General features: G+C 43.2%; 1 protein-coding gene across 1 annotated transcript; it reads left to right on the top strand.

Annotated features, from left to right (window-relative positions):
* The first annotated feature begins 1,565 nt into the window (after nt 1-1,565).
* ATP6V0E1 (ATPase H+ transporting V0 subunit e1) lies at nt 1,566-18,545 on the top strand. Its single transcript, XM_077824221.1, has 4 exons — nt 1,566-1,769; nt 4,477-4,524; nt 11,416-11,547; nt 15,834-18,545. Exons 1-3 carry the CDS (start codon nt 1,666-1,668, stop codon nt 11,507-11,509), a joined length of 246 nt encoding a protein of 81 aa, XP_077680347.1. The 5' UTR covers nt 1,566-1,665; the 3' UTR covers nt 11,510-11,547; nt 15,834-18,545.
* Nucleotides 18,546-21,207: the final 2,662 nt, after the last annotated feature.

Genomic DNA, 21,207 nt, shown 5'->3' with positions numbered 1-21,207 from the left:
GAGGAAAGATTCATTTGGAATGTGTTTAATAATTTGGAGACTGTTGCATAAATTGAGGCTTCATCCTAGTCTCTTTAGGAACGTCTACACTGCAGTGTATGGCTGGCCTGTGCAAGTTGACGGGGCTTATGTGGCTGTCTATTGCAGAGATAGATGAGCCTGAGCTCTGGGACCTCCCATCTCACTGTCCTAGAGCCTGGGCTCCAGTCCAAGCTGGAACATCTACAAGGCAATTAAACAGCCCCTTAGCCTGAGCCCGAGTCAGCTGGCATGGCCAGTACAGACATATCCTTGTAGACCTATTTCCATACGTACAAACACAGTGCTTAATCTACTTTAGTTTCTGTTCATGTGGGAATGGATCAACTCTATTGACATGGCCATGTTGGATAACTTCTGGGAAGAGTATTTCCACTATTTTAGCAAAACAACTAGTCCACCTCTATCCTTGGATTTTCACAGCATGTTTTGAAACAGTATTTATCTCAAATTTTAGATGGAGAAAGTGAAACGCAAAGTCGTCCAGGGAGGCAGAGTGAGGTCTGTGAAGTGAATCCCAAGTTACTTGTCCTAATCACTGCTTTAGACCAAAGGGCCGCTTTTCCACTGATATGAGTGTGATAGGATTATCTTCACGTTCTCCAAATGTATATATAGTCCTATGTGTGCTGTATAAACAAAGGCCCATCAGTTTTGTTATGGGGTCAGATAAGGCCTTTGCTACAGGAGGTGCTGTACAGAAGTACAGTCTTTGCCCTTACAATCTAAGATCTGAAATGCAGAATCCAAGCTGAAACCACTTCACACAGACAAAGCAATTGGACTTGATGCTCCTGCAGCTGACCGCACTCTTAGAAGAGTTTCGCTAGCTGTTCCATTTCTTCGGGCTTCTTGTTTTAAACTCAATTCTCGAGGGTACGGCTTGCCCTCCTCTATTCCTACAGCTCCTGGCACGGTGGGGTCCCCTTTCTTGTTTAAGCCTAGAGTCCATAGGGCCTGCTTCGCACTGCCAGGCAGTGGGAATCTATCTGCTCCCTCTGCCTCCTGTAGCTGTGCAGTGAGGAATGAGCAGCGGGGTTGCGGGCTTGGCGATTAGAGCCAGCCCTGCTCTGTCCTCCAGCGGTGCTGGGGGACTGCCCGCCTTACCTCTCTCACTGAAAGGTATCAGGAAGTCGCCGGGCGAGGCCTAGCGGTCGCCTGCACTACCCCCAAACCGGACTGGCGCTGTGCTGCAGGAGGCCTGAGCTCCATCCCGCAGGTGGTGGCTGCGGTGCCGTAGGCACCAGCTATTCCCAAGGGCGGTGCCGGGAAACCGGGGTGTCCTGCTGGGGGAGGGGGGGAGAACACAAAGCCAAAAGTACGCAGGGACGCCCGCCAGGCCGGAAGGCGGGGCCTCGAACTGCCGAACGGCCTGGCTCAGCCAGCCGCGCAGACGTCGCGAGCCCCGTCCCGGGCACGCGCGTGCCTCGCCCTACTTCGGGCCGGGTCGAGCGCGGGTTCCGGGCGAGGGCGGGCTCAAGCCAATGTCACGTGCCGGGCGCTGGTTGGTCGGCGGGGCTGGGGCGGGGCTCCGCGAGCAGCTGTGGTGGGGGCCGACTCCGAGCTGAGGGGGACCGCGGAGTGGTGCTGTCGCGAGTGTGCCAGAGTGAAGCCCCCAGCCCAGCCATGGCGTACGGCGGCCTCACTGTGCCCATCATCGTCATGAGCGTTTTCTGGGGGATAGTCGGCGGCATCCTGCCCTGGCTGGTGCCCAAGGGGCCCAACCGTGGGTGAGTGATGGGCCGCCGGGAGAGAAGCGGAGCGGACCCTGACCCCGACCCCGTCGAGGGCTGGAGAGTGTCGGCCACCCACTCGGCTACCCTCCCTCCGGCGGCGGAGAGCTCCAACGAGGGAGCCGGTCCCGTGGGGAGCTGACCCCGTGTCCCCCCTACCCTGACTGGGCAGGGCAGGGCCGCTCCTTGGGGGGTGGGGGGGCTGTGAGGGGAAGAAGGCTCCTGAGGCAGCGCTGTGAGTCTGGCCTTGCTGTGGTGGCCGCCGTGGCCCCCCGCACCCGGGGAGCGGGTCTGGCTCTTTCTTCCCCTGGGGCCTCTTGTCCTCTTCGATTTCAGTTGGAGAACGGGCGTCGGGGCCTTCCCCCTTCAGCTCTCCCCAGGCTGGGTCTCCCGTCCCGTTACCCCGGTAAAGCCTGTAGGGATCCTCTCTCTCGGGCACCTGGGCAGGGCATAGTCGGTAAAACCAGCGAAGGGCCCTTGGCAATGAGTATCTCGACCCTCCTATAATACAGCAGCCGTCCCAGGGGTGGGGGTCCTGCTGCATCTCAGTGGCGCAGACAGAAGTGGTCTTGTGCCACTTGCTCATCGTAGTTCCCTTTTTATTTATTTTTTGTGTCTGATTGAATGTGTGTGACTTGCCCCTCCTGAGCAGAGTCATGTGATGGGGGGCGCGGACTAATGTGCTGCTTTCCTGTGATCGCTGACCATCTGCGGGGACTGAGCCTGAGACCCCATATGCAGCTGCTGTTACAGTGTAGATTTGTTTAGCTTCTTTTAATGACACAGGAACATTTTTCTCTGTACATCCTGCTGACTGGAATGCTCTCCCTGTATTTATCCACCAAATCATAAGATGTGGCTGTTCTGTTCTTATGTACTTGGGAAGGGGCAAGTCCGCTCTTAGGATGAAGGGGCACATAAGCACCTATCATCAGGGTTTCTCAAGTCAAATTTTTTGGCGGCCTCAGAGCGCGGCCACCAACTCTTGCTGGTAGCTTCTGTCATACATTTTCTAAAATACTTAATTAGCTTTGGGAAAACCCTATAAATGTGCACAGATACATGTCCAAATCATTGCAATTTATTTATTGCTAGCTAGTAAGTCTGCTGTGCAAAGTGATACTAACAAACATATAAGTTTCACTTTACACAGCAGACTTACTCAGCTCTGGCAAGCCTGGGGACAAATGAAGCCCTAAATGGAGGGTCGGGGGAGGCAGCAGGGGTGATGGGGGTGGGTGGGGGAGGCAGTGGGGGGCTGAAGCCTGAAGCCCCGCAGCCAGAGCCCAAAGCCCTGCAGCTGGAGGATGGGGCCCAGGGATGGAGACCGAAGCCTGGGGCTGAAGCCCAGAGGCTGAGCCCCACCGCCCCTGGGAAGGTGGGGAACTCGCCTGCTGCTCCAGTGTGTGCGCCAGGTGTCTCCAGAGGGGAGCAGGGTCCAACCCTTGCTGGCAGCCCAAACAACCAACACCAAGGCAGTGCATCCAGGAGCAACAGGGAGGAGGAGGGGCTGCTACTTTGCTCCCCACACCTCCATCCTATGATGCTGTGGCTGCAAGAATTGAATAATTTATTTGCCCAATTAACACCACCATTGTCTTCTCATATATAATATATAGACCATTCACTGTTTTGCATCTCTAAAATTTCTTGTACAATGTATTTGAAAGATACTGTATACGTTATAATTGTATTGTGCTTTAATTTACTTTTTAGAAACACCAGCATTAATGTTAAAGTTACTATTTATGAGCAGATCTATGTATTTTATAGCTTGAGAAGCCAAAGCAAGTTACTTGATCTACCTATTTCCAGTGCTGATTAGGATTTTTATTATCTAGGTTGAACTCTTCTTACAGAACTAAAAACCTACATAGAGAGGAATTCCTCTTTTTTATTTAAAAAAAAAAAAAAAGTCATGACACAGAATACCCATCTTCCATTGAGCTACATGGTCAGAACATATGACTCCTTCTTGGAAAACATAATTTTCCCATCTATATGGGATTTTGAAATGTTTGTTCAGCTACGATTTTACCGCTACAGCTTCAGTTGTTTTATTATCATTTTAGTAACACCTGTTCTGACAATCCCCTCCAATAAGGATCTTCCCATTCTGGGCAACTGTCATATTATCTCCAAGATTTTGTTTGTCCTTTGAAGATCTTTAATTTTACAATAGTTACAGTCAACAGGATTCACTTTTAAACAAAATAATTGGCTCTTAATTTCGTGGGTTTCAGTGAGACTTTCTGCAAACAGAGTGTCCAGATGAAGAATTCTATGTACTGTGCCTTTGGGTGTTCACATATAAATCTAACAGAAAAGGTGCTTTAGGATTTGGTTCTGATTTACTATATAGAAACAATTGTAACAAAGAAGGAAGTTTATTACGTGAGATCTTCTCTTTGGAAGCCTTTTTAGACAAGGCTGTATGGTCTTGTGCTTTGTATTTAAATATTTATACTACAAAAAAAATGAGATGCTTTTATTTGCAAATGGCAAACTAAGTCTGTGCAGAGTCCTAGGTTAGAGAGGCACATCTATCTTCTAGTTATACTGTTACATTACAAGAAATTAGATTGTCATGAGAACATTCATATTTTGAGTCACCTTGCATGTGATCAAAGCCAAATGCATTCTTAGGTTTATTTTCTGTGCCTATGACTCTTAATCAGTTGTCTTTTCCTATTTCTTTCTGCAGTGTTATCAACACAATGCTGGTGACCTGTGCTGTTTGCTGTTACCTCTTGTAAGTATAAATAATGCTTCCCTCCTAATAATGGCACAGCTTATAAAATGAAAAAGGCCTCTTCAGTGAATAAATGTTTAGGGGGAAATTTTCAGAGCACCAAAGGGATTTAGGAGCACAACTCCCTTTGAAAGTCAGTGGAACTCATGCTCCTAAATATCTTCAGCAATCTTGAAAAAATTCCCGTTAGTGGATAATATATTTAAATGAATCTGGATGAGTGTTATTCTCTGACTTATACCCAAAGTTTTAGTACTTTTATATTGATTTATCTTGGCTATTGCTTTCTGTTCTACGGACCTTGAGTTATTCAGCTCAAGCCTCTTGAGGGTTTCTCAGTTCTCGAATAATTTGTATTAATTGTAATAACTGTTTGTGTGTACCTACTATGATAGAGTGGCAGGTCAACTATGCCTAAATCCTTTGAGGTGCCAAGAGCCCTTGACTTCCACTGAAATCAATACTGTGCTCCTTGATTACGCCTTATTTTATGGTATTAATAACAATTCTTTCTTAGCCACCTAATGAGCAGCTTCTGCGCTCCTGTGAACACTTTGCAACCCTTTTTGCTTCCTATATCATCTTTTCTTGTCAATAAATGGATGAGTTATAGGTACAGTCTGCAGTGAAAACCCTTAATTCTGTGAAATGATTTCTTCCTCTTGATAGGGCCTTGTAATTGAGATCAAAATATCTTTCAGGCCATTTCTACACAGCACTTTTTTTTTCCTACAAGTACAGACAGTAAACTGACATACCTGTTGTGGGTACAACTTGCTAGGTGACTTGTTCATAATTCAATGACCGAACAAGTCCACTTGGGAGTGTTCACACATTCTCTAGTTGCAAACCATCACTCATAACATACCATGGTGATGAGCTTAATATAAATAACCTCTTAGAGGGATATATCTCAATTTCTGGAACTTTGAGTGCAGGGATTGGCAGCACAAAGCCATATTTTTAGTGTCTGCATTATTTGTAGTACATGGCATGTTTAAAGTAAGGTCTGTCTTGTTCCATCTTGAGCTGGCTTGGGACACGAGCTTGTGTGGGTTTAGCTTGGTTGAATGCTGTGATATGCAGGTTTTATACAAGCAAGGTCCAGTTTCTGTTTATGGTTAAACAGGCCTGAAGTATTTCACATGTGAAGCCTTATGGAATGTGCCTCCTGACTGACTTTTAAAAACATGCTAGACCAGGACATATCCTATTTTAAAAAAGCCATTTTAAAAAAAAATCTATATTTAAATATGAAAAGATGTCTGTACATAAGCACTGGGAGCCCTGTCCGTCTCACTTGCAGTTTATATAGGAGTAACCACCTAGTAACATAGTTATGCTCTCACAAAATATATACTAACCTAACTTGACTTACTGGCTGAACAGCAGAACATACCCTTAGGGCTTTTGATGCATGCCATCAAATAGATAGCTTAATATAAATGTTAAGTTATTTCTTGTGTGGGTATCTGCCTGTTTAAGGATGAGTACCTGGACCATGCTGTCTTGTACTTGTGGAAAGCAAGTACTAATTGTGGTAGGGGAAGCTGGGTGTTCTAAGAAATGCCTAAGAGTAGATTTTAATACTTAAATTAGACCAAGACTTGGCAGTCAGAGAATTACTGGATGCAGTGTAATGAGAAGCCTCTACTGATGAATTTTCAGCTGGCATATGTGGGAATTGTATTCCACAAAATGTTAATGAAATCACACACTCATACATTTAACTGCTGTGAATTCATGAAGGTGATTATATAGAAAGTCACTGGAGGCATCTTTATCCAACTTCCTTAGACTCTATGTGTAAACACGAATATTTGCCAGATTAAATATCCATAATATGTTCCTTTTATTTCACCATGAAAATTACATTTAGACTATGAGCAGATGAAGTAAATTATGATTTGAAAGAAGAGGAACATAATATGGCTGTAGCATCTTGATTTTAGAGAGATTCAGAGCTCCTAATAGAGGAAGCATACTGCCTCTTTCTAGGGAAATGTGAATGGCTTGTTTATTTGTATTTAGTAGCAGTGCTGTGGTCCCAATAATTTGAATTTTGGAGTGTCACTGAGTCTGCTTCTCAGGTTCGTAGAGATCCAGTGCATTGTGAAGTAATCAGGTAGGCCCTGGCAAGACTGCTATCTACTGTACATGTGTACAAGTGAAACTGAGAAGCAAAGTCCTCACTTACACTAGTAACTCTTTGCTGTGTTTGATGGTCTTTGGGGCACAGTGATTCTGCCCATTTAGCTTTGAGGCACTGTGCTTGTCTCTGCTCTCTAGTTTGATTTATTTATTTATTTTAAATCAGACAAAGTTTGAGGAGAGTAGGAATTGGGATTCCAGATTTCTGACTTTGGCCCTGTCAGTGATTTGCTTTGTGGTCTTGGACAAGCCACTTAAGGCTAGCTTTTTTTTTTAGGTAACAGGCAGTTCCCCTTGAAGTTAATGAAACTTAAGGGTTCTCGGAATCCCTGGAAACTAGGTTCTTTACTTTTCTGTGCCTCAGACTCCTTATCTGTAAAACGGAGATATTTACTTCACAGAATGACTGAGGCTTGATTGAATGCTTTGAAATCCTCAAACAAAAGGTGGTTGTGGAAGTATTGAAAGAGGTTAGCAATTGCTGTACCTGGAATAGGGCAGTGATAAAACTGCTCTTCATTAAAATGTCTTGTAATCTGCTCTTGTGTGTTATTGAATGAAGGATAGATTATTTGCATTTATTAAAATTGTCAAACATGTTCCCAGGATTTATTCGCTGACATTCTCAGTTGCACCCTGCAAAAAAGAAAAAGCGGAAGAAGCTAAAGTCTTCATACGTGATGTCTAAGGCTATGCGTACACTACGGACCTTACAGCAGCACAGCTGCACCACTGTAAGGTCTCCTGTGTAGCCACTCTATGCCGGCAGGAGAGAGCATTCCCACTGGCATAATTAAACCACCCCAATGAGCAACGGTGGCCATCTTGGTGAGATTGCGTCTCCCGCTGACCTAGCGCTGTCCACACCTGTACTTTTGTTGGTGAAACTTATTTCGGTCAGTGGAGTGACTAGCAAAAGTTTTGCCAACAAAAGTGCTAGTGTAGACAAAGCCTAAGTGGCTTAGTGAATACACAGCCAATCATATGGAATTTGGATTCTATTTTTACAAATGTGGAGGAGAACTGATGTCTCCTCTGATGCTCCAGGGTGGAATTGCCTTGTGTTGCATATTTATGGATTTTTTTTTTTAAATAGTTTCTGGAAATGTTGCACTTACATTCCATTTGTTAATCCTATTGGAGCTTTGGGATTTCAGATGAAAGGTTCTTTGTGTGAAAGTATTTATTATATTGGTATCAGAGTCAAATTTGATGTTAACTGCACTGTCACAAGTGTAGTCCCGTGTACTTAAGATTCTCCTGCAAGGACCTGTCACTCTGCTGAAGTGGCTGTTCCTCATCATACAGTTTTTACAAAACTTTTATCCAGAAATTCTGGACTAAATAAAATGCAAGTATAAAAATTATTATAATTTCTTTTAACTTTTGATTGTGCCAGTCTTAATGAAGTTCAGTTTTGTAACTATTAAATGCCACTTAACTACTTGGCACTAGCCAAATACATCCACATTAAATTGAATTTATTCCAATTTAATCTCAATTAAACAGCAGTCATTCCCATTTGATAAAATAAACTGGCTTCCTCCGTGTGGAGTTGGTAGGGGTCATCCAAATTAAGCTTATTGACTGTGCTGTACAAATTTGGTTGCTTTATGGGAAACTTTACACAATTACTGTATATCCTTTTGTGCATGTGCTGTATGCTGTACCTTGCTAAAAGAAGTGTAACCAAAACCTCAGGAGCATGGTGAGACTCAAAGCAGAGTATGTAGTGGTAGTCTTTATTTATTTATTTATTTTTTAAACAGAAGAAAATTGTTCCATTTTTGTAATAGTTTAGCTCAGAAAGCTGTACCAGCAAAGCCTGAAATGTCCATTCCAGGTCTTTTTTTCCTATTGTCTTTTCAATAAGAAGTTTTTCTTTCTGTAATTCCTTCCATCAAAGACCCAGGGTGCTCCGCTACATCTATTCTGAGATCACCGAAGCCACCTCTGAGGTAGAAGATATTATCTGTGTAGGAGCACACAGCAGTAGTACCCAGTGGTTCAGAATAGAGAGTTTGGAACACTCCATCAGTGGCATCTGCAGGAGAATTCTGGGTGGGCTGACTGTAATTACCCAAACTGGAATCTAAATAGAAACCAGAACCTGAGCTCTTACTCCGCTATAGAGAGAGACAGATTGTAGTGCTCAGCCCATTAGAATGGAATTAGAATAAAAATTGCTCTGAAGTCTATACAGTAATAAAATGACATGGTTATACTTGATCATGATGGACCATCATTTCTTTGAGTTAGCATGATAATTAACACTGACTGTTGCAGGAGGTAGCATGTCGAATGTAACAGCACTAAAACATTAGATGTTGGATATAGAGGTTTACTTTATTATGCTCTGATAGAGTTTCATGTAAAGCAGCCCTGTGTAAGATAAATGTGTGTGGAGAAGCTTTCCACAGTTCTGTCTTTCAAAGCACTGAACCCTGTGCTCCCCTACCTTCTACTACTATGTTCTCAGTGATCAGACCCCCGGCACTGCAGGGAAGTAATGAAGCTAAAGAACAATCTGTAATGGCACTGCGCTTCAGAAGTTCAGTAAACAGCATGGTCCTATCAAATAGCTTTTGAAACCAGTACAGTGTTTGCCTAGAGCCTAATTGTACAGCTGTGGACATGTCAATATTCAGAATGCACTTCCAGCTCATTTATTTCACAGCAGTTCTGGGTCTGATCTCAGTGAACATAGGGAGAGGTCTGGGCATGTATGTTGGTGTCTGGGGTTCCTTTCTCTGCACAGTGTAAAGAGGCAAATTATCCTATTACAGCAATCAACTGTTTCTGTCCTTCCCCCCATCTGTGTTAGTTCAGGAAGTTAATGACAGTTAGTACAATGCATTCTGGTACCCCTCTAATCTGCCTTTTGTATCTGAAAAATAACTTGTAAGTGGGCTACACATAGAGTTCTGGTGATGGAGGGGAGAATTTCTATCAAATCAATGAACACTTGAGGGATTTGCTTGATATAGTAAAAGGATTAGGCTAAGTTCAACATAATGTGTGTGATGCTGAGCGACCCTTTCCCTGCAGTAGCTAGGGATAACAAAATAAGTATTCTGGCTCTTCAGTTTACAAGTGAGAATGAATTGCTATTTTCCTACTGGTCCTGAGTAGACATTTACCCACTTCATAATATCCATTGTGCATATCAGCATGAGTGACTGGCCTCAGTTGTTGATTTACACTCAGAATACTATTGAATGTGTGAGGAGTGAGGGGTTGTTAGCATACTATGGGCACAGCATTTGCTTGACTTTAGCTAGTGTCCTACTTAATCTTAGTGTTAAAAATAATAATGAACCCCCCTAAAAGCAACACTAAAATTTACAAATACTTATTTTGTCAGTGCCAAGAAGATTGACCTTCCTTTTATCTAACCCTGCATCTTTTGCCTAAGGCTTCTGTAGCCATTTTGAAGCTGATCTGACCTGCACTTCATTTGCTTGTTAAAGCATCCAGGTTTATGTGGAATTTTCCATGACTGCCTAAGCACTTTGATGCATTTTGTGGCAGCTCCCAGTCAAAGCTGCTCTGCTTTTTCTCCTCCTCACAAAGAGTCTACAAAGAGCAGATGGATAGGTCAGTATGTTCACTAAACATGTTTATATCGTTAGTATTTTACATAGATCTAAATCCATGAAAATAAGGTTTCTTTGTCAATATTACAAATTCAGAAAAAGCCAAAGCAAGTACATCTTATAATACTGAAATATTTATTTCTGTTCAGCTTGCCTGGATATTTTCCACATCCCAGATTCCTCTTGTTCTGCATTCTGGCTGTGGTTTCTGCTGAGTTAGTCTGTCAGCTGCTCTGAGGGAGAGGCTGCTGCTAATCTGGATTTTGTTGTCATTGACATTGTTTCAGTAGCTTTGCACCTCTTTGATCTAGACACCCATTTCTCTGACTTCCGTTCTAAATTTGTTCTATTTTTATTCTTACAAGAATTATATTGGGGGCTGGTGGTTTGAAAGTGTTCAATACATTTCATTAAGACCTTTTATTGGATTGTAATGTTCCTTGTAAAGCCAAGCCTAGTATCTCTGATTTTATGGGGGGGATGTCTCAGACACAGAGATTAAGTGATTTGGCCAATGTTACATAGTAGGTCAGGAATTTTCCAATTCCTGTTCCTTCGTTTTAACTGCTAGATTGTACTTCCATCCCTCAATGTAATCTTTGTTGTAATGTTTATTGGTATAAAAGAGGTTCTGCTTCAATTCAAATTTCATGTATATTCTGTATATCTAAACATTTTGGCATAGTTATGGTTAAAGTAAATGAGACGCATACTCCTTATTTGGAAGGTGATGTGCTTTAGTAACTCTCCGTGCCTTGTACTGCCATTCAGAGAGGCCTTGAGTAGCTCTGGAGGCAGTGTTGTTGGAACATGGGCCCAGAGGATGGGAATGTGTCCCAGAGCGCTTCACCTTTCAAGAAGAAGCAGCAACGAATTAAAAAGATACTATTAAATCCAACTGACAGTGTCACTTTAAATTGAACAAGATAGTTCTCAGTCCAAACATGCTAGTCTTCTGAGGTGTAATACAGTGCTAGAGCTCTTTCATCTGTGTCAGACTTTTAGGAGTTTGGCCTTAGCAGCATTTTGACTTGGTGTTAGACCTTTCGCGATGTTGTCTTACCTTCTCCTGATACCCTTTATGCCTTGGCCAAGTCATCCATACTCTTATGTGTCTTTTTTTTTTTTTTTCCCCCCCTTTCAGTTGGCTGATTGCGATCCTGGCCCAGCTCAACCCTCTCTTTGGTCCACAGTTAAGCAATGAAACAATCTGGTATCTTCGTCATCAATGGCCTTAAGGATGTCTGTCCTCTGTGCTGCCTTTTTTGTGGATGAGGTAAATATGGTTGGAGACCTTCTCCAGTTATGTCTTTTGGGTTTGCTAAATGCTCAGTGAAAACTTACACAATAGCATGGATAATGGGTGGGCAGTTTCACAAGAGGAAGCATCTTTTCGCAGTCTGTAACAATGAAGGATTTGAGTTTGGGACTGGGTGCTTTAATCTCATTTGGAGACTGAGATGTTAGAACTAGGATGCTTGATTTCTGAAAGGATGGGGAAGGGAGTGCCACACCATGTGACAGCAGGTGGTGTTGAGGGAACCATCTGTTCCTCCTTCTAGCAACAAAATGAGAGCCCTGAAAATGGGTATGGGAAGGGGGGGATATCTTTTTTCTTTAACACCTATCATAAGTTGGTTTTCTTATTTAACAATCATCAAGTGCTTACACTATTATGGTTGAGGCGACCTGACCATCTTTCTGCAGACCAGGTAGTCCTCCCACCTTAACTGTCCAGAGTAACATTATTATCATTTGTATTATTGTTGTGCCCAGGAGCCCCAGTCATGGACCAGGACCCCATTGTGTTAGGCCCTATACAAACACTGAACAAAAAGACGGTTCCTGCCCCCAAAATCTTACAATCTGAGGGCTGGTCTACACTACCCATTTAGGTCAACGTAAGGCAGCTTACATCTGCCTAATTATGTCAGCGTCTACACTACAGCCTTGCTCCCACTGATGCAAGAGCCATACTACACTGACATAATAACTCTACCTCCATGAGAGGCATAGGACTTATGTCAGTATAGTTAGGACAACGCAATGTCTGGATAGACGCTGCCTTACTGAAGTCGGCTGTTGATTGTCTTGTCAATTTTACGGCAGGAGCCATGAAATTGACGACAAAGCAGGGCAGCTATAGCCCAGGGTCCCTCCTCCCACTTCCAGCGGGCAAGGGGGAGGTGAGAAGCCCTGGGCAGTTCTCTCCTGTTCAGCCCCTCCCCTTGCCCCCCACCCTGGGTGGCCTGCCAGGAGCCTGTGGAGCAACTGGGCTCCTGACAGGGAGCTGCCAGCAGAGCTGAGGCGCCGGGCTCTCTGCTCCCCACACTGCCCCCTTAGGTCGTTGCAAGCCTTCCTGGTGAGGACGTGCACCACTGACCCAAGGAGGGTAGTGTGGACATACAGCCACCACCGTATGCGGTGATGCAGGTCGACCTAATATAAGTCAACTTAAATTTCTAGTGTAGATGTACCCTAAGTATGAGATGAGACAGTATTTGTCAGCATGACAGGCAGTGGTCTCAGCACGCCAGCAGCCTGACCATTGTCAGGTTTTTTGTATTGTGGCAAAGGGGAGTTTTAAGGAGAGTAGTGAGGTAGTTTTGCAGATGTGTATAGAGAGCTTCCCCCCAAGCAGGTGGGGCAGCATGGGAGGAAGCACAAAGGTGCTTATTTGAAAATGTAACAGTTGCGTGAGAGAGGCTGGTATCATAGGCCGATTAGAGGCAAGAGTCAACAGCAAGTGAGAGATGATGGGTAGAGTGAGAATAGATGGTGAAAGTCCTTGAAAATAAAGATGAGCAGTTTGTTTGATGCAGTACAACTCTCCTCTCTAGGAAGTCGGTGCAAATGACCAGAATGATTCTAGGTCGCTCATGACAGTGTGGGAGCACTATCCCATAAACTTGCAAACCAACGTGGTATTTTTAGTGCTGGCCAACAAGATAAATAAACCTCGTGGGCACTAGCTGAGCAGTGCTATGGGAATACCTCTTGAAGCTTCTGCTGGACACATCAGAAACCATCACCAGGACTGAATGGTTTTTGGAGGCACAATTAATCCAGGCATCCTCTTTGAAGGGCTGGATTTGGGAGCAGGAGATGTAAATGGTGACTTGCTGTGCAAACAAGAACAGTGGGGACCAATTCCATGACTTTGTTTTTTATGCTGATCAAACTGAATTAATAATTCAAAGCACTGTGTTCTACTGCCTTTGTCTTGCAGCTTTAAACCCCCCTCACTACTATAATTTTCTGTTCTTTTGAAAGAGTTGAACAGCAGTATATGGATGATAGCTGACATTGCCACTCAATTGGATGTTGGTTGTAAAGCTTGTTGAGTACCAACCCTTAAGCAAAACTCTAGTGTTTCCAAATCAGGCCGAGCCTGACAAGTATCAGACTGTGGTGTATGTAAGTCTCTGTTTGCTAGTTTTTCAGTAGAAGCCAAAGGTAGGCTGGGATCTGCTGCAGATCGAAAGCTCTAACAGTGTACAGTGGCCAAGCTGGATTTGTTTTGTGTGATTGTGCTGGGTCTTGTTTCTGCTGAGTAATGACCTTGACCATAGGCAGAAAGGCTGGCATATTCCCAGAAGGCCGGGGGATTGGAATTGGAATATAATCACCTGCACAGAATGGACACTTGGAACTAGAGGGTGGGACTTGCTTTTAATTAATAATGAACCGTCTGCTCCATGGTCTGTGCTGCCACTAGCAGCTGGAACAAGCTGGAGTGAGAGATGGAATCTAGACTTGGCTATCCAGAAAATATCCATTGGAAGATGTTTCCCTTTTAGTGGAGTAGCATCCCAAAGCATTATAAATAAATTGGTACTGAGGAAAAGAAGGGGGATTAATATCTGATAGAACAGGGGTGGCAAAATACAGCCTGCGGGCTGGATCCGGCCCGTCTAACATTTCTGTCTGGCCTCCTCTGCCCCCTTGTGATCTCCAAGTCCGGGCCACTAAAAGTCCTGCGGCGCAGCGGGGTGCTTAGGTAGGTTGCCTGCCTGCCGTGGCCCCACACCGCTCCCGGAAGCTGCCGGCTGCTGCTGGCACGTCACTGCGCACCGCTGACAGGGGAGAGGCGGCTCTGTGTGCTGCCCTCCACCCCCAGCACCATCCTCACAGCTCCCATTGGCCGTAAACCAGCCAATGGGAGCCACAGGGGTGGTGCTTGTAGGCGTGGGCAGCGCACAGAGACCTGCTGCCCCCTTCCCCCTCAAGGGGCGCCCAGAGATGTGCCAGCAGCAGCCGGCCGCAGCCACTTCCAGGAGTGGCATGGGGCCATGGCATGCAGGCAGCCTGCTTGAGCCCTGCTGCGCCGCCGGCTGGGAGTTGCCTGTGGTAAGTGCCTTCCAACCAGAGCCTACACCTCGCACCCCTGCCCCAAGTCAGAATCCCCTCCTGCACCCAAACTCCCTCCCAGACCCTGCACCCAATCCCCTGCCTCAGCCCAGAGCTCCCTCCTGCACCATACTCCCTCCCAGAGCCCACACTCCTCACCCTCTCCTGCACCCCAACACTCTGCTCCAGCCCAGAGCTCCCTCCTGCACCCAAATTCCCTCCCAGACCCCACATTAATATAGTAGAAATGTGCGGCCTGTGACGACTTACCAAAATTCGTGGAGTGGCCCCCCTGCGAAAATTATTGCTCACCCCTGTGATAGGATGACCAGAAAGTCCCTCATCTGAGGGAAAGGTGGGAGAGTGAGTTGGAATCCAGTCAAATGATTGTCAGAGAATCCAAATTACTGACTGAGTGCCTTTCTGCTTGACTGCTTGTGATAAGTAGCTATAAAGCAACTTGTGTGGGTTTTTAACCTTCAGTTTGCATGGTGTGTCTGAGTTACACATGTGTGTTCTTGCCTGTGTGAACAGAAGAAACATGTAATAACCATGCTGGGTATTGATCAAGATTACAACATGGTTTTCTAAGCATCTTTTACTGTCCAGAGGTAAGAAACTTTCTAACATGCTTGGCCAACCACAAGCATGTTGACAGGGCCGCAGGCTGGAGCAGACTAGCTAAGAGCTCCAACCTTGATTAGGCTATTGAGGAGTACCAATCTCTTGCTTGTCCCTTCTGCCATCAGTGTACCGATGGAGCCACACAACCTTCAGTGGGCTTCTGCTTGGCAAGTTCTGGAGCAAGATTGCAACTGAAAGAGATCTTGGATGTGCATCCCTGGCGTTACTTTGGAGATTCTGTGCACACACTACTAAATTCCAGGGCACCCGCCAGAATTCTCATCAGGCCCACTTATAAAACTGCACAACTTCCCAGGTGGTAGCTTCTAATATGACCGAATTAAACATGATAAATGTACTAACACCACAGATTATGCTGATTTGGGGATAGATCTCTGCAGAAAGAACTTTCAAACACCCAAGCAGATGAATTCTGTCCATACTCTGTAGTTATTTGGCCACAACTGTTCCTTTACAGCATAGCATCTTCCTAGAAAGCAAACAGCCATGGTTAATTCACTGAGCAGCTCTTCAGCTAGTAAATTGCCTCGATGAAAAAGAGTGACTGACTTGCCTTTTGCTTTTCAGGTAAAGAACATATTTCCTCTAGATGTAAAAGCTACATTGATCCAAAGATGCCCCTGTCATAGCTGATTGGATACCAAACCTGCTTAATGCCTTAATGTTTGTATTGTGCTTAAAATGGCTTGTTCAAAGCCCTATATTTTTCTCCTGGTTTCCTTTTATGCTGTTTAACGATGTGCCTAATACATAAGATTTATACCTCCTTTTCTGTGCTATAAACTTCTTGTTTCGATTACACTTGAAATTTAAGTTCTAATTTTTTTTTCTGGGATATGTGAGTTTGAGGGCAGCCCTCTTCCTTGTCCTATGTGTTGCTCATTCTCCATGAGCTTTATGAAACTTCCATACACTAGGCTGCAAAAAATAAAGTGTGCAATAAAACTGGTGGCTGGGAGATGCTGCCACATGTTTAGCATTTATTTTTACAATGGATTGTATTCTCAAAAAGTTTATTCCCATGTACACAGAAATTTAAGATTAAAATGAATCTGCTGCTTTATGTGAAACATTCTTGGGAAGCATCTAATGGTTGTATAGTTATTTTGGTTTTGGGTAGATTTCTGTAATGTTAATTTTGCTTAGTTAGTCAAAGAGTTCAACTTTAGAAACTTTCAGAGCTTTCAATATGCCTGTATCTAACATTGCCTGTTATTTCACTATGCCATCTGAATGTAAGAGTTCTTATCCAGCTGACTCCAACTCTCCAGCTGGTGGTCTATACTGAGGGAAATTACTTGGTTGCTTTCTCTCTCAATTCTTTCTTGTAGTGTTTCAAGCTGTTCAACTTCAGTATATATATTTTCCATGATATATAGTAAAGGCCTATGACAAAATAGAGCTTGGTGCTTTGGGCTAAAGCACCATCAAGAAAATCACTGTTAGAATAATAAACTGCCTTAAGTTATGCTACAGCAACCAACCCTACCTAATGCTAAACACTGCAATCAGGAAAAAAAACCACTAGATATAGATAGATATATGCATGTGCCTTAGAAATAGACATTCTCTGAAAGACCCTTCAGCATAAATGAGTTCCAGAGCCGAGAATCCCTCACAGAAAGCCCTATATTACCTGATGCCGGGAATTTGATCTTGGAGATAAGATGGCCAGTTTCAGTGAGGCATAAGTGGAGATACTGTTACTTGGCTAACCTGATCCAGGACTTTTGTGGTATTGATGGTATCAAACCCTTTGGATTGACCCAGTACACAGCAGAAATCACAAGGACTACATTTTGTACTAGCTGATGCTTCCACGTAGTCCTCAAAGGTGTTCTAATTCTAAACAGAGATCATGCTAATCCTAGGTCAAATGTGAAAAAAGACAACTGGTGAAAGCCATATATATCAGCTGGGCCTCCATGAGGAGAGATTGGAAACCACTGAGGTGCAGGAAATGGGGAACAAACCTCTTCTATGCAGGGTATAATCAAAATCCCAGTTCATGGCTACATGAGTTTGACACACTTACCCTCCTTCCTATTTAAAACATGTCCAGGATTTTGTGACCAGTGCAGTTAACCACATCTATACAGAGCTGGAGGGGCATCTCCATTATACACAAGCCCCAGATACAATCTGTTATGAAGATATTCACCACTTTGTGTTACAAAAAACACAGACAGGTGTTAGCATGAATGTATTATAGCCTGAGCAACAAATGATGAGCCATGCTGGGGAACAGGATATAATTCAGCGCTTTTACAAAATTAACTACTTGGAGGTATCAGAATGAGGAAAGTGGTGGATTGGTGAAGTGGGAATCCATGGCAATAGTCACAAAGCAGACTTTTGTGTAGGTAAATAATATTCCTATTAATTTATTCCCCAAAAGAGGAGTATACAAGTTGGTTAACTCCATGCAAATTTTTATTAAGTCTCTTCTTAGTTTCAGGGAGAATCTCGTTTTAAAACCAGCAAAAAACCAGAATTTTCCAACGTGTGCATCCCATGAAGTGGGTTTTAGCCCACAAAAGCTTATGCTCAGATTTGTTAGTCTCTAAGGTGCTACAAGTACTCCTCGTTCTTTTTGCTGATACAGACTAACACAGCTACCACTCTGAAACCTGTCACCATTTTAAAACCAGGCAACTCCGTTTTCTTGTATCCATAGACTCCTCTCCCCACTTTGCCATAAGGTAGAGGGGTGCTGTGCCCAACTTGGATAGAGACAATGTTAAAAGCTTGACACCTGTGGTGGTTGCTAAGCACTAATACTTAGGGCTGTCTAAAGCTATTGACTTTGGCTTCCTGCAGACATGCAAAAAGCCATCCAGGACTGTGTTAACTCATTGCACCCATTTAGCAGACAGCATGATAGTAATCAAAGAGAGGTCCGCATAATACTCATTTAAAAAAAAAAATGCAGGTACCTCCAAAGTTCTTCACATTAACTATCTGACAGCTGTCTCAGAGAGGAAGTGTTAGCTCACCGTGCTGATGCATAAAATAAAGGGAAATTCCTCAATCTGGTATGTATTTTCTTCAGCTGAATTTCTGAGGCTCACTCAACTGGACTCTGGAGATACTTCTCTGCTTCAAAGTCATCACAGGTGAAACCCATTCCATGAACTTTATTCTTTTTATCTCATACTTTGTACATTGACAGGTAGCTTGAAGCCCAAAATGTAAATTATGTAAAAGATTTACAAAACTGCCTCTTAACACCATTGTTTTTTTCCTGCCATTTAATACAACGTTAAGTATAAAACTAGACCGGCTAACCTTGCTGATTATTTTCAAGTTGTTTTTAAATTTGGTGTCTCTTCAAGATTTCCAAGTACTGTTTTCTCTCTGAACAAACCTGATTTTTTTATTTTGATGCTGTTGTTTCTGTTGATCTTGTCTTGCTAACAGTTATTTTTACAATAATATTTGAAATTAATAAAAATGAATTTTTTAAAAATGTAAACAGCAGTTCAAACTGTTTGGATTTAGATTTTTTTCTGAACTATTTGCAACCCATACAATGTGGCACTATAGTGTGGGTAGATGAAAACCCAAAAATGAAACCAACTATAAGCAGACTAATAGAGCTGTGCAGAGGATGAAATTCCATGTCCTAATGGATTTTGAAATTTGACTTCATTCCAAATTGAAATGAAACCCCAAAATTCCAAAATCCTTCATAAAGGAAATTTTTTAATAATTGTTTTGGATCAATTAAAACATTTTTCAATTTTGTCTTTTTAAAATTATGTGCGATATAAGATACAAAATTTAAAAATGCACAATGAAAAGTCATTTCAAAACAAAAAAAAGTCTTCTGAAAATGTCAAAACAGGACATTTTGACGTTGGAATTTTTTCGAGTTTTCTTCTGAAATGAAATTCCATTAAAACTAAATCAATTTTTATGAAGTATTTCAATTTTGACAGAACTGAATATTCCTACAGAATATGGCTTTCTCTCTTTCTGCAACCATCTCTACAGATGACTATTTTGTCCTATTTGTCTGCTTCTCTCTTCGCTTCTTTCCCCACACTGTGCTGTCCAATCCAGACCAGTGACAGGCTATCAGCCTTCCTCTGCAACCTGGGGTGTCTCCCAGTGCTTTGCTGCTGGGGCTCCTCACAAACAGCCAAATAGGATGCATGTTACACCCTGAGTGTCTGTGGATAGCCATAACCCTGGTCTAGCAATTCTGACCCCAGTTGCCTGTTAGGAAACACCAGCTTTCACAGGGCTCAAAACAAAGCTACACTCTGGCTTTCAGTAGCCTTGGCTACTGCTAGCTGGGTGAACCCAACACACTCCCAGTCCTGGATTTCCCCCCCAAAATGTGTGTTCTGCACCGTCCAGCCCTCTCCTGGACAATATTAGGTCCATTACCCCTCTAAGGTTATCAATATACAATAATTTGCTACCATAATTGGAATTACCTACACAGTTCAGTTTAAAGACAATGCTGGATTAGTTTTAATTAAAGAATAAAACAAGTTTATTTAATTATAAAGAGATTTTTAAGTGAGTACAAGTATAAGGCATTAAAGGTAGAAATGGTTACCAGAGAAATAAAGCTAAAATGCTTTCTAAACTTAAACTAGACTTGGTTCAAAGTAAAATTCTTACCACAAGCTCCCAGCAATAGGGCTGACCAACTTTCAGGTCACAATCTGCCCAAAAGTCCATAGGCTGTTTCTTTTGTGATCTTACATGGAAAAGAGAGAGATGGGTAGGGAAAGAGAACTTGGGGTGTTTTTGCTCCTTGCTTTTATAATTCAGTCACCCTTTGAAATTGCATTTTCCTAAGGGTTACCCCTAGATAAAGTTCATTTCCACTGTGAGGATGGAGACTAAGGCTTTGTCTACAGTGGAACCTGAACGACAGAACCTTTGAAAAAAACAAAACAAAAAAAAAAACCACCTCCGAACACCAAAAGTTTTGCCGACAAAAAGCCGTGGTGTGAACAGCGCTTTGTTGGCAGGAGAGCTCTCCTGCCGCTCTTTGGGGGTGGAAGTATTTCTGTTGGTGGGAGCGCTCTCTCCTACCGACAAACAGCGACTACACTCTGCGCCTTTTAGCAGCGCGGCTGTAGCAGCACAATTGTGTCATTAAAAGGTGTGTACTGTAGACAATAGCCAGAGACTGGTGATGAAAACGTCTCCATGCTGCTGTTTGCTAAGCTGCAGATCTGTTGCCCTGCGTCCTTGCTCAAGAATGGCCACATGGTAGGTGATTACTTATCAGCTTTGGTGACACCTGGCTAGAGGTTTCAACTTGTCCTTTGTTTTTGAGAAACAGGTTTACCCACTCTCCAGACTTGTCTGGTAAACACACTTCAGTCATGATTTCACCTTCTGTTCACAAACTAACATATTGGTACATATATTCCACCATGATATTATTAACCAGCAAGCTATTAGTTTTCAAACAATACTGAAGCATATTTTGTACAAAAATTATTACAGTAATGTGTAGAGTGTGAATAGAGGCGTGCATGTGGTCACCATCACTACAGATTACTTTTGTCCTATTGTCTACTTCTCTTTGCGCTTCTTTACCCACACTGTCTTTTATGCATGGAATGCCCTTCAGAACTGGTCTGCCAACTGACTAACCTTTCCTCTTTGACCTGTGATGAGGGAAAGACATTTATTTATTCTTAAACAATAATTGTTTGTTCTATCATGCTGTGCATAAGCTTTTGCTGATAACATTATTTTATTGATGTTAGCTCTGTCCATCCTCCCTTATTCTCATTACCGTTTTGTTACCCCTCCATTTGACATTAGGTCCTGAGCCAACATGTAGTAGTGTGTAGGTAGACTGCTGTGTTCATGCCTGGCACACTGTAGGACTGGGGTAATAGATTTTAAGATCTTCAAGACAGTGTCCATGTCTTCATGTTTGTACTGTGAGGCAAGTACCATATTC

The sequence above is a fragment of the Eretmochelys imbricata genome, chromosome 8 (assembly GCF_965152235.1).
Source record: "Eretmochelys imbricata isolate rEreImb1 chromosome 8, rEreImb1.hap1, whole genome shotgun sequence".
NCBI lineage: Eukaryota > Metazoa > Chordata > Testudines > Cheloniidae > Eretmochelys > Eretmochelys imbricata.
Note: the sequence above shows the minus strand (reverse complement) of the source record. Positions and strands in the feature narration are given on the sequence as shown.

What these genes read in the sequence shown, in the direction of transcription:
- ATP6V0E1 (XM_077824221.1), top strand. Translation starts at nt 1,666, where the DNA reads ATGGCGTACGGCGGCCTCACTGTGCCCATCATCGTCATGAGCGTTTTC. An exon ending in CCCAAGGGGCCCAACCGTGG is followed by an intron (nt 1,770 to 4,476) that starts GTGAGTGATGGG and finishes TTCTTTCTGCAG; the next exon opens with TGTTATCAACACAATGCTGG. An exon ending in GCTGTTTGCTGTTACCTCTT is followed by an intron (nt 4,525 to 11,415) that starts GTAAGTATAAAT and finishes CCCCCCTTTCAG; the next exon opens with TTGGCTGATTGCGATCCTGG.